We start from the raw sequence: 12763 nt of genomic DNA on the forward strand, positions 1-12763 counted from the left end.
TTTTTTTTGAGATGGGAAAAAAGAGAAAGTCCAGCATCACATTTGGCTCTAAATGTAGATAGATCCAGCATGAGCTTCCCAGGTAGTGATTCAGTAAAGAACCTATCTGCCAATGCAGGAGATGTAAGAGGGGCGGGTTCAATCCCTGGGTCCAGAAGATTGCCCTGGAGGAGGGCATGGCTGCACACTCCAGTGTTCTTGCTGTAGAGTTCCATGGACAGAGGAGCCTGGTGGGCTATAGTCCATAGGGTTGCTAAGAGTCAGACTGAAGCGGCTTAGCATGCATGCACAGTCGGTAAGTAGCAGGAGAGGCATGTACAAAGGGCTGCAGGAACCTAGAGGAAGGAGTAACTGGCTTTGTCTGGACAAGTTCAGCAAAGCGTCATAGACATAGTAACACTTTAGGACGCCTCTCAGATGTATGCAGGATTATATTCAGGGACCGTGGAAGGAGCCAGAGGCATTGCTGGCTGGGTCAGTCCTGTGTGGTGTGGGGCATCCAGACCCTTGATCATCACATGGTCTTCTTAGGGTCTCTGCTCCATAGGGCTGGTATGGTGGAGGGAGGTAACAGCAGGCAGGGTGAAAGGTTAGGTAGGTCTCAGTGTGTGACAGGGCTGAGTGCCATCCCTAAGTCCAGGGCCTCCATCCTGCTCATCTTTTGACCCCTGTCCTCACTGGCAGCATGGGGGGTAATATTAAAAATATTTAACAAGCGGTATGGCAAAGATCAGACTGGTCAGAAGGAGCAGAGACCCAAGACCCTCTCCTATGTCAGACCTTTCATCGTTGGATATGGTGTCTGCAGTGTCCCCAGGGCTGAAGACAGAGTATCAGGGAGGGTACCATTTACCAAACAGGTTGGAAGTATTTGTAATGTTTCAACTGCCAGTGCAGCTGATATAATGCACTGCCATCAGACAGTCCCTGAAACAACTGGGAATTGCCCTTTCATTTCGCATCTCCTCCTCACTTCTGGGACAAGGATGATTTCATTCCTTAAAGATGTCTTGAGTTAATCACCTTCTCCTCTCCCCACTGCAAAGTTCATACTCTAAAAAACAAAACTGATCAATTCCTCTGCCCTGATAAAAACTTTTAAGGGGATGATATCCAAGGTCCTTTACCTCTGCCTGCCTGACACTCGTGATCTGACCCCTGTTGTCTTTTTCACCTCACTCCCCGTCATGCCCTGGGGACTTACTCCCTGGTGCGCTGGCCTACCTGTGGCAGCTGGGAAGGCCCTCCAGACTAGTCCTTCACCTTGCATGTGGTAGGTGCTTCTGTTGAACATTGATAGATTAGCGTGGCACGCCTTCTTAGAAATGCAGTTGGATTTTTGTTTGTCTGTTTGGGTAACAGCTTTGAATCAACTCCATTTCCTCAGTAAGACAGAAGCCCTTAACATTGATAGACACTTCAGATAGTGACTGCAATCAGCTGTTGAGAGTAATTGAATAAATGAATGAAAATTTTCACGTGCATTCAGGGTGGAATTTGCTCCTGAAATCTTTGCATCCACGTATTTGGTTTTAAGTAGCGTCAGTGGCTTATCTCAACACAAGCAGCGTTTTCATGCACCATTTGTAAATAAGGTGGCAAGTATAAGAGGAGTTTGTAGAGTACCAAGCAGTGTGCTCAACCGAGTTGACAAAAGAGTATGGACTCTGCCCCTATGGACCTTATGGTGAGGGAGCTCCCTAGTGAGAAAGCCAGATGACAAGTAAGTAAACTTTGTCTGGCTTTGCTTTCCACCTGCCAGTCTCATCTCTTACCTGGACCAGAACAGTCAGCTCCATGCTCATCTGCCTGCAGCATGCAAGTCCTTAAGCCCCCTCTTCATGACATCCAAAGAGAACTTTTAAACATCTCAAGCAGGGTTTGTGTCTATCCTATTTAAGCCCATTCTTGACTCATATCACAGTTAGGCTAAAAATCCTAATTTCTTTCCATGGTCTCTGAGATCAAGTTTGATAGGGCTTCTGCCTACCCCTCCAGCCATGAATCAGGTCACCGTGCCCTCTATTCCCCACTGTACCCTTTATTCCCCACTGTACCCGAGATGTCCACCAGGTCCAGTCACAAGAGGAGCCTCCAGTTCCTTGAACCCCCAAGCTCCTTCCCTTTTCCTTTGTTGCTGCTGCTCTCTGGCTCTCTCCATGGCTGGCCATGTCTCATTCTTCAGATCTTCCTTCTGTCAGTCCCTTGCACTCCCACTACTGTTATTCTTTTTTTTTTTTTTTAACTTTTAATTTTATATTAGAGTATAGTTGATCACAGAGAAGGCAATGGCACCCCACTCCAGTACTCTTGCTTGGAAAATCCCATGGACAGAGGAGCCTGGTAGGCTGCAGTCCGTGGGGTCCCGAAGAGTCGGACACGACTGAGAGACTTCACTTTCACTTTTCACTTTCATGCATTGGAGAAGGCAATGGCAACCCACTCCAGTGTTCTTGCCTGGAGAATCCCAGGGATGGGGGAGCCTGGTAGGCTGCCGTCTATGGGGTCGCACAGAGTCGGACACGACTGAAGCGACTTAGCAGCAGCAGCAGCTGAGTCTGTTGGAGAGAAAAGTTGTCTGAAATTAAAGCCTTTCTTTGCACTTTAGAACTGAGAGGACTAGGTCTTGAGATTTGCCACGTAGGCCTCCTTTCTTCTGATTCCAAAGGGACGCCTAATTAAGTTACTTAGGTATAGCTCCCAAGTCACCTGTGACTAGCAAAAGCATTCTCTCTGCCAATTCTGGTCAGAATGAATATCTCTGAAAAATAGGTTGTGCTCCATTGTAAAGAAAACATTTTGAAAATCAGGATACACTAACAGGGGCTTTCCTGGTAGCTCAGTCGGTAAAGAATCCACCTGCAGTGCAGGAGACCCCAGTTCGATCCCTGGGTCAGGAAGATCCCTTGAAGAAGGGATAGGCTAACCAGTCCAGTATACTTGGGCTTCCTGGTGGCTCAGATGGTAAAGAATCCACATGTAATGCAGGAGATCTGGGTTCGATCCCTGGGTTGGGAAGATCCCCTGGAGGAGGACATGGCAATCCATTCCAGTATTCTTGCCTGGAAAATCCCCATGGACAGAGGAACCTGGCGGGCTACAGTTTATGGGGTTGCAAAGAGTCGGATGAAACTAAGCACACAGCCCACACACTAACAGAAGGATGGATGATGTTAGCCCTACAGACAGTGTGCCAACTCTGAATATATTCAGTCATTCAGAATAGACCTCTCTTTATAGACCTAAGATGAAGAACAAGAATGAATAGTAATAAAACAATCAAATGCTGGAAAAGGAGGAGATGGTCATACCTTAAAGGAATAACTCTGGTCTAGAAACAACATATAGTTAAAAATCTAAGGTATAAGGGAAAGGCAGGCTTCATGAGTCCTCAAGATACCAGTTTAGAGCAGATGCTATGGGGAAACCAGAGGCTGAGCTGTAAGAGTTGTGAGGGAAGACAAGGGTGGGACAGTTGGGGTTGGGGAGAGATGGAAAGGGCAGGAAGGAGCAACAGAAGTCAAGCAGTACTGGATCTTTCAAAGTCTATTCAAGGGTAAGAGGGCATCAGAATCAGTTCAGTCACTCCATCGTGTCTGAATTCTTGTGACCCCATGAACCACAGCATGCCAGGTCTCCCTGTCCATCACCAACTCCCAGAGTCCACCCAAACTCATGTCTATCAAGTCGTTGATGTCATTCAACCATCTCATCCTCTGTCGTTCCCTTCTCCTCCCACCCTCAATCTTTCCCAGCATCAGGGTCTTTTCAAATGAGTCAGCTCTTCGCATCAGGTGGCCAAAATATTGGAGTTTCAGCCTCAACATCAGTCCTTCCAGTGAACACCCAGGACTGATCTCCTTTAGAATGGACTGGTTGGATCTCCTTGCAGTCCAAGGGACTCTCAAGAGTGCATGGCATCCCTCATAAGCAGATGCTCGACATGTTGGAGGTTGAGTGCAATTATCTAGTTTGACACTTTGTTGTGTGGTTTCGAAGGCAAGGTGATGGAGGGCTTTCTAATTTCACTAGACAGACCGTATTTGTCTAGAAAATTATGATTCCATTCCCTGTGATTCCCATTATTCAAAAGCCTCTGGTTTCCTGTTCCAGTTCTCCTAGCAATAATTTACGGAAGTTATGCCTGTGGCCAACGGGAAATGTTTTTCTTTTATTTTTTGGTGGGGGGGTGGTTCTTTTCTCCTGCAGTGCACATATGTGCCTAGTGGTTTAGGACTGAAGGTTCCAACATCCTCCTTATAAATTCTAAAGCCTTTGAAAGAAAAATTGCAGTCAGTCTTTTCTACTCTGGGTTCTTCCTGCAGCCTGCCATGAGTCCTGTGCCGCCTGCTGGGGTCCCACAGAGAAGCACTGCCTGGCCTGCAGAGACTCCCTCCACGTGCTGAGAGAGGGTGGCTGTGAGAGCAGCTGTGGCAATGGGTTTTACAACAAGCAGGGGACCTGCAGTGGTAAGTGCCCCGCTTTGCAGGCCAAAGCGGTTTTAGCTCTTCCAGCATCCCTTGTTTCATTCAAATCATAGCACCAAAAACCATCACTTCTTCTACTGAACAAATATGAAAATGATGCTAAGTTTGGTTTCCCAATGGGGCTTCCCAGGTGGCTTGGTGGTAGAGAATCTGCCTGCCAATGCAGGAGATGCAGGTTCAGTCCCTTTGTTGGGAAGATCCCCTGGAGAAAGAAATGTCAACCCACTCCAGTATTCTTGCCTGGGAAATCCCATGGGCTGAGGAGCTTGGAGGGCTACAGACCATGGAGTCGCAAAGAGTCAGACATGACTAAGCACACATGTAGCACGCTAGAATTGGCGGTGTTTTAGTAGTTTGTGGAACATGTTTTTTCCCAGTGAGAATTCCCTTGAATACCTTTGTCCCCCAACTGCTTGTTAGGTTGGATGCTCTCTGTAACCTTGTCCTACATGCATATGAGGACCACGAGGCTCAGGCCGCTTGCTTCAGACCCATAGCTGGAGGGAGAGGAACCCAGCTTCTGTATATGCGTGGGGATCAAGGCACTCCTTGGGACTCCCAGGCCAGCCAAGGGCCACCCTGCTTTTGATGTTGGTGCCCTTGAATTGAAACTGAGGCAGTTATTGTCTATTCAACCTTCAAGACAACTTCAGACAATAAGAGTTAACCCAACTTCATGCTCCTTGTGCAGAGCACTGTCCCATGTGCTAAACATTAACCCATTGAGAGGCAGGAACATGTTGGGAGAAAAAGCATGACCTGGGACAAGTTACTTAATCTCTTCCTATGTCAATTTCCCATTTGTTAAATGCTGACAATAGTCCTTTCTGTGGGAGACAGAATGGCTCCTCAAAGATGCCCCTGTCCTAATCAGTAGCATGTGTGAATATTCTGCCTCAGGTGGCAAAAGGGACTTTGTAGGTATGATTAAGGAGAAGACAATGGCAACCCACTCCAGTACTCTTGCCTGGAAAATCCCATGGACGGAGGAGCCTGGTAGGCTGCAGTCCATGGGGTCGCTAAGAGTCGGACACGATTGAGCGACTTCACTTTCACTTTTCACTTTCATGCATTAGAGAAGGAAAGGGCAACCCATTCCCCTGTTCTTGCCTGGAGAATCCCAGGGACGGGGGAGCCTGGTGGGCTGCCATCTCTGGGGTCGCACAGAGTTGCACACGACTGAAGTGACTTTGCAGCAGCAGGTATGATTAAGGTAAGGATCTTGAGGTCGGGGTGGTTACCCTGGATTATCTGAATAAGCCAGTGTAATCACAAGGGTCCTAATAGGGAGGCAGGAGGATCAGCATCAGAAAAGGAGACCAGAAACAGAAGCAGACTTTGGGAGCGATGCTGGGAAGGGACCATGAGCATGCAGGCAGCCTATAGAACCTGGAAAGAGACAAGGAATAAACAAAGAAATAGATTCTTCCACCCAGAGCTTCCAGGAGTAATGCAGTCCTGCTAATGCTTTGATTTTAGGACTTCTGATCTCTTAAGCTGTATGATAATAAATGTGTGTTGCTTTAAGCCACGTCTGTGGTCATTTGTTACAGCAGCACACACCTAACTCAGAAGGCCATGCAAGACTGAATTAATGTAGGTGAGGCATTTAACACAGTGCCTGGTACAGAATAAGTGCTTTGTGTTTAGTGTTTAATCCTCACAGCAATTTTCTGAGGTAGTTATCGTCATCCTCTGTTCTCAGATGAAGAAGCAGAGAGACTAAGAAACTTGCCTAAGGTCACAGAGCTAATGAGGGGCAGAGTTGGGATTCATGCTGAGTCTTCTGAGTTTAGACCTTAACTGCCTAATAATTGCTCTGGTGCTGCTATAACATGATCCCTCTTTATGCACCTCTGCCCATTTCCTGTTCCCTATCCTTCTCCTTTCCCTTGACCCTCTTCTCCTCCTTCTTCCTTGTCTTCCTGTGCTTGTGTACATGCATACTCAGTCATATCTGACTCTTTGTGACCCCATGGACTAGAGCCCACCAGGCTTCTCTGTCCATGGGGATTCTCCAGGCAAAAATACTGGAGTGGGTTGCCATTCCCTTCTTCAGGGGATCTTCCCGATCCAGGGATCAAACTTGCATCTCTTGCATCTCTATCAGTCTTTAGATCAGCCAGCTATCCCTGTGGCTGGTCCACAGGGTGAGCACCTGATGGTGAATGAAAGGTTTGAATCAAATTATTGTGATGGTCAATATTGAAAAGTCAGATGACATTTAAAAAAAATAATTTATTTATTTTCATTGGAGGCTAATTACTTTACAATATTGTAGTGGTTTTTGCCATACATTGACATGAATCAGCCATGGATGTACATGTGTTCCCCATCCTGAATCCCCCTTCCACCTCCCTAACCCATCCCATCCCTCAGGGTCATCCCAGTGCACCGGCCCTGAGCACCCTGTCTCATGCATTTTTTTTAATAACTAAGTCCACTAAATTAAAAAAAAATGTGCAGCCCATAAAACTTTCTCAAGTTATTATGCTCATTTTGTTTACTGAGCAGGGCAACAGCACACATGAGATGATCTCTGAGACTTGACAAATGCACTTGTCTCAGAGAAGAGAGATAGCTCTTGGCAGCTGCTTGCTTAAAGCCATGCAAGGATCCATCAGTATCTCTGGTGTGAGAAACCTCACTCGATTTGGACAAGTCACAGGTGGCTTTAGTGTGGATTCAGGAGAGAACGAGGAAAGAAAAACAGGCTGCCATTACCCTGAGCATTTTAATCTTTTTCTGCCAGCATCACTTCCCTGCTCAATTAAGCCAGATGTATTCTCCTAAGGTCGGCAGATGTCAAATTTGCACTAATTCAAAGGCCTGGAGGCATCTACCCTTTTGATTCCCCGAGGAAGCTGGCTGCTGTCACTGTCGGGAGCAGTGACACAGACCTGCTACCGAGATGATGTTATCTGGATTGAGAAAGCAACTTTTGCTAGGGATGTGTGTAAGTAAAAGGAGTGATACCCAGTTAGTGTGAGCCTGAGGCAGTGAGGGGTGGGAGTCTACTTGGGCTAAGAGGTTGAGTGAAGAAAACCAGACCTCCTTGCAGACTGGAAGAATTTAAAAGAAGACTACTGAACAGGTGGCTTCGGGAGAAAGTATACATCTGAAATGCTATCTGTATACATTTTGAAACAAAGCAGAAAGAGAACTTCCAAACACAAGGATGGACCAGTGCTGACATTAGTCAGCCAACCATTGGCCAACTGACCATTGGTTAATTAGTGAATGCCTGCCGTGTGCTTAGCAGATACAAGACTTTGTGATGCCGTTGGCATTGACCAATGGCCCTTTTGATGGACAAAACTGGAGTTTACGCTCTTCATAAAATTGTTCGAGTTCTCCAAGTCTGTGTCAAATGCCTTCAGAAAGGATTGTATAAATATTTTCTAAAGCAACGGTGAACCGAGTCACTGATTGCTATCCGAATGTTAATTAAGACGTCTGATGGTGATAAGCTGACTTACTTTCAATTCAGATTAGTGCTATTTGAGATAAAGCCCAGCTGGTGTTGGTTTAATAATTTATAACCCAAGCAACCCATATCTGTAGAAATCTCAAGTTGAGTGCTGAGAAAAATCCAGCACAACCTGTTATAAATGGTGCTTTGCAATGGCTGAAAGAATTTACAACAACCAAGTTTGTCTGTGGTACATGCTTTGAGTTTTACAAATATTAGGTATAAAGGGATTCGAAGGACAAAACCTCCTCATTGTTTAGTCATGTAAGTACCTGTGCTGTTATGAAGGGCTTTTCTGGCTATGGCTAACACATAAATCAAAGCAGAGTCAGAGGTTTCTGTTAAACATTTTCTCTTCCTTCCGCCTCTCTTTTTCTTCTCTTTCCTTCCTTCCTTTTATACTGATTTCCCTTCCTTACCTGGGCAACTATTTTAAATTTTTTATCCTTTTGTTTTTATGGGCTTATGTAAAATGAGTTTTGTTTTCAGTGAGTACATGTACATTTTTCTTAAATGATACCGTGTTTTTTAAATTAATTTGTTTTATTTGGCAAATAATTACAATATTGTGATGGTTCTTGCCATACATCAACATGAATCGGCTACCGGTATACATGTGCCTCCCTCATCCTGAAGCCCCCTCCTACCTCCCTCCCCATTCCATCCCTCTGGGTTGTCCCAGAGCACCGGCTTTGGGTGCCCTGCTTAATGCATCCAACTTGCACTACTCATCTATTTTACATATGGCAATGTACATGTTGAAGTGCTATTCTCTATACGTATATGTATATTTTTCTTAAATGATACCATGGTATAGAGTTCATACCAGTTTACAGAGTTCATGTTGTCCTTTTTGCACTCAGCAGTATGTCTTTCAGATTCACCCAGGTTGTTATAGCATCTAGGCATTTGCTTCTCACTGCTGCGTGGTTCTTCCTGGTCTGCATTCCCACTCTCCCAGGGACAGACTCCCTACATCTGTCCATCTGCATGCCATCACTAGGGAACACCAGTGAGCAACCTCCAACATATCCTTCAATGAGCCTGACGGGTGTGGGGAAGGTTTCATGGGATTGATGGATAACCCCAGAACAGAATTACTGGTTTCTTTTTTTAATTTTAATTTATTCTTTATGTGTTGACTCTGCATTTTCTTTATGGGACTAAGTAGTGCCAGGTAGCTCACCAGCATCTATACACCCAAGCTGTCTCATCTCCACATTCTGGCCATGACTTGACATTATCAAACTTCAGGTTTTTTCCTTATCAATACGTATACAGGGGCATTATGTTTTAATTTGCTTATTTCTGATTATTAATGAGTTTGAGATTATCTTCAACTCCTTTTGGACTTTTGTGTTTCCTCTTTGATAAACTGTTTTTAATGTGTCTTTCCCATTGTTTCACTGGCCTTGCTTCCTTTTCGTTGTTGATGTAACGGAATTCTTTGCACTTTGTGATACTAACTCTGTCAGTTCTTAAATATACAAACATTTTCCCATTTTGTTGCTTTTTAACCTTTAATGTGGTGCCCTTCATTGAACAAAAATATGTAATTCATCATTTTTTACTTTAACTTTTTGCTTTTGAAATTTTAAGATAAAAACCTACCCTGTTCAAGTTCACAAAGAAATTACACTACAATTAATAGAAGAAATTCTATTAATTTCAGTTTTAACTTTATGTAGGCTCATCCATCTAGAGTCCACTTCTGTGAGATGCAGTTTGATTTTTCTCTGTTTCATGATCCAGTTTCCCAGCATTCAATCTAACTTTCTCCATTGATCTTTATTGGATATTAAATTTTCCTATGCACACAGGTCTGTCTCTGAGGTATTTCATAGTCTAAATTTCTATTCCTATACCACTGTCACATTGTTTGTTTTATTCCTTAATTTCTATTGCTTTGCAATATGTCTCAGTGTCTGATTGGGCAAATTATCCCTTTCTTTCCTTTTTACTTATCTCCCACCTTGATATTTATTACATTAATAACATTTCTAGAAAAAGCAAGTAGCAAGTTTAATAACTGAATTCACATCAACAGGTTTTATTTTGACCCATTAGCCAGTTTGGAAAAAAGCCATATTGATTAAAGGGATTAAAAGTAAAAAGTACCTTTTTCTTTGCTGCATATAATTATTTTTTAATGCAATGGCTCTAAAACTCCAAACATCAGATGCAAAATCCAATGGTAAGACTCTCAAGACATGGATTTGTGTCTTACATCTTTAAAAAGTAGACATAATGGCTCAGCTGGTAGAGAATCCACCTGCAAGTGGGAGACCTGGGTTCAATCCTTGGGTTGGGAAGATGCTCTAGAGAAGGGAAAGGCTACCCATTCCAGTATTCTGGCCTAGAGAATTCCAAGGACTATATAGTCCATGGGGTCGCTGTGTCGGACAAAACTGAGTGACTTTTGATTTCATTTTTCACGTCTTATAGTTGCTAACAGTAAAATACATCAGCCTTAATCTTATGAAAGCAGCACATTCTTAGGAGTAGCTAGTATATAAAAAGTATCAGCATCAGTGGTTTGAACGTAAAAACTTATTTTTTAAGTCAAAGTATGCAACAGATGGCTTCCCAGGTGGTACTAGTGGTAAAGAACCTACCTGCCAATGCAGGAGACATAGGAGATCACTAGTTTGATCTCTGGATTGGGAAGATCCTTTGGAAGAGGGCATGGTAACCCATTCCAGTAGTCCTGCCTGGAGAATCCCATGGACAGGGAGTCTGGTGGGATATAGTCTGTAGGGTCGCAAAGAGTCAGACACTACTGAAGTGACTTAGCACACACGCACACATACAACAAATAAAACCTACAGAAAACAAATTTTCCCATCACAATCTGTTGCTTTACTAAGTAGTATTTTGAAAACACATTCCTTCAGTCATTATAACATTCTTAAAATATAAAAGAAAGAAAATCTATAAGAAAGTCTAGTAGACCAGATGATGTTGGCAGGACTTTTATATCTGTGGTTATGTTTTTAGTATATCCCATGCCATCCACTTCCACTCATGCCACCTTGCCCATAGTAACTGCTACTGCCTCCACCACCCAGGCCAGAACAACTCAAGCCATCAGGAGTACCGTATCCTCCACTGTAATTGTTCCCCATTCCCATCCTTACAGCTGATCTGTGGGCTCTTTGATTATCCATTCCATCTCTGCCGTAACCTCCCATTCCTGAGCCGCCTTCCATGAATTTGATTCAAGAAGAGTTCAATGTATTGATGTTGTGTGTTATTCTTCTCTTTGGACATGGTAGCTACTGCATCTTCATATGTCACAAACTCTACATCTTCTCCTGTTGCCCTGCCATCAGTTCCAATATCAGTATGCATTTGGATTGAATTTAGTGGTGAGAAGAAATTAGCAATGTCATCTCCAGTTGCCTGAAAAGGTGGTCCTCTCATATGTACAAAATGACTACCATGAAAACCTGAACTTGTATCACCAACTCCCCCATAGCCATGTCCTCCCATACCTCTTCCATCGCTCATGCTGTCATCAAAGGCATCATTTCCATAGCCATAAACACTGTGGCCACCATAGTCATCAAAACCTCCATAATCACCATCATACCCATCATCTTCTCATCGAATTCTGTCATACATGTTTCCACGCCCAGCTCCATAATAATTTCCTCTTCCTCCTATTGGTCTATCGTGTGGTCCTGGTTGTTGACCCAGCAAACTTCTTGGTGGATCATAAAATCCTTTGATTTCCTTGCTGCTACTTTTGAGGTTCTCAATAACCCTGGGCCTCATTCTTTCCTTGTGTTTCCCGAGTGCATTTTCTGCTATTTTCTTTGAAGCAAAGGCACGAAGGCCTCCCCTGTGCTTCTCCCGTGGTAGTCCATCGTCAGAGTTATTCCATTTGGCACGATTTCCAACCCCTGAAAGAACTATTTCCTCTTTGCCGCAATCAGATGGCAGTCCACGAAGTTGTACTGTCCATCACTAGTATCGTTTGGGCCATTATGTTTCAAAAGCCAATCCATCTCAATACCGTTTGGTTTAAATGCCCCTTGTACTTCAAATGCCCTGTTGGGTAACAGTAGTGCTGACTTCAGTGCCCATGGAATCTGGTTGTGAGGAGGGAGAGGTTGTCCACCTCGTGTACTGCTCCCACAATGGTTCTTCCAGCTATCTCCAGCAGTGGCAACCACACCCTTTTCACTTTTGTTAAGTATTCATGAACTTTCAGTTCAGTTCAGTCGCTCAGTCGTGTCTAACTCTTTGTGACCCCATGAATCACAGCACGCCAGGCCTTTCTGTCCATCACCAACTCCAGGAGTTCACTCAAACTCATGTCCATTGAGTCGGTGATGCCATCCAACCATCTCATTCTCTGTCATCCCCTTCTCCTCCTGCCCCCAATCCCTCCCAGCATCAGAGTATTTTCCAATGAGTCAACTCTTTGCATCAGGTGGCCAAAGTACTGGAGCTTCAGCCTCAGTCCTTCCAAAGAACACCCAGGACTGATCTCCTTTAGAATGGACTGGTTGGATCTCCTTGCAGTCCAAGGGACTCTCAAGAGTCTTCTCCAACACCACAGTTCAAAAGCATCAATTCTTCAGTGCTCAGCTTTCTTCACTGTCCAACTCTCACATCCACACACGACTACTGGAAAAACCATAGCCTTGACTAGATGGACCTTTGTTGGCAAAGTAATATCTCTGCTTTTCAATATACTATCTAGGTTGGTCATAACTTTCCTTCCAAGGAGTAAGCGTCTTTTAATTTCATGGCTGCAGTCACCATCTGTAGTGATTTTGGAGCCGCAAAATATAAA

General features: G+C 44.2%; 1 protein-coding gene and 1 pseudogene across 1 annotated transcript in view; one reads left to right on the top strand and one right to left on the bottom strand.

The window, feature by feature from the left end:
- Positions 1-12763, top strand: part of FRAS1 (Fraser extracellular matrix complex subunit 1) — a 535710-nt gene that overhangs the window by 262695 nt on the left and 260252 nt on the right. Inside the window, exon 15 of the mRNA XM_010845896.1 lies at positions 4326-4469. Coding sequence (XP_010844198.1) covers positions 4326-4469 — 144 coding nt within the window. The remainder of the gene's footprint in view (positions 1-4325; positions 4470-12763) is intronic.
- Positions 10953-11984, bottom strand: LOC104992896 (annotated as a pseudogene).

Source organism: Bison bison, unplaced genomic scaffold (assembly GCF_000754665.1).
Source record: "Bison bison bison isolate TAMUID 2011002044 unplaced genomic scaffold, Bison_UMD1.0 scf7180017864228, whole genome shotgun sequence".
NCBI classification, from domain to species: domain Eukaryota; kingdom Metazoa; phylum Chordata; class Mammalia; order Artiodactyla; family Bovidae; genus Bison; species Bison bison.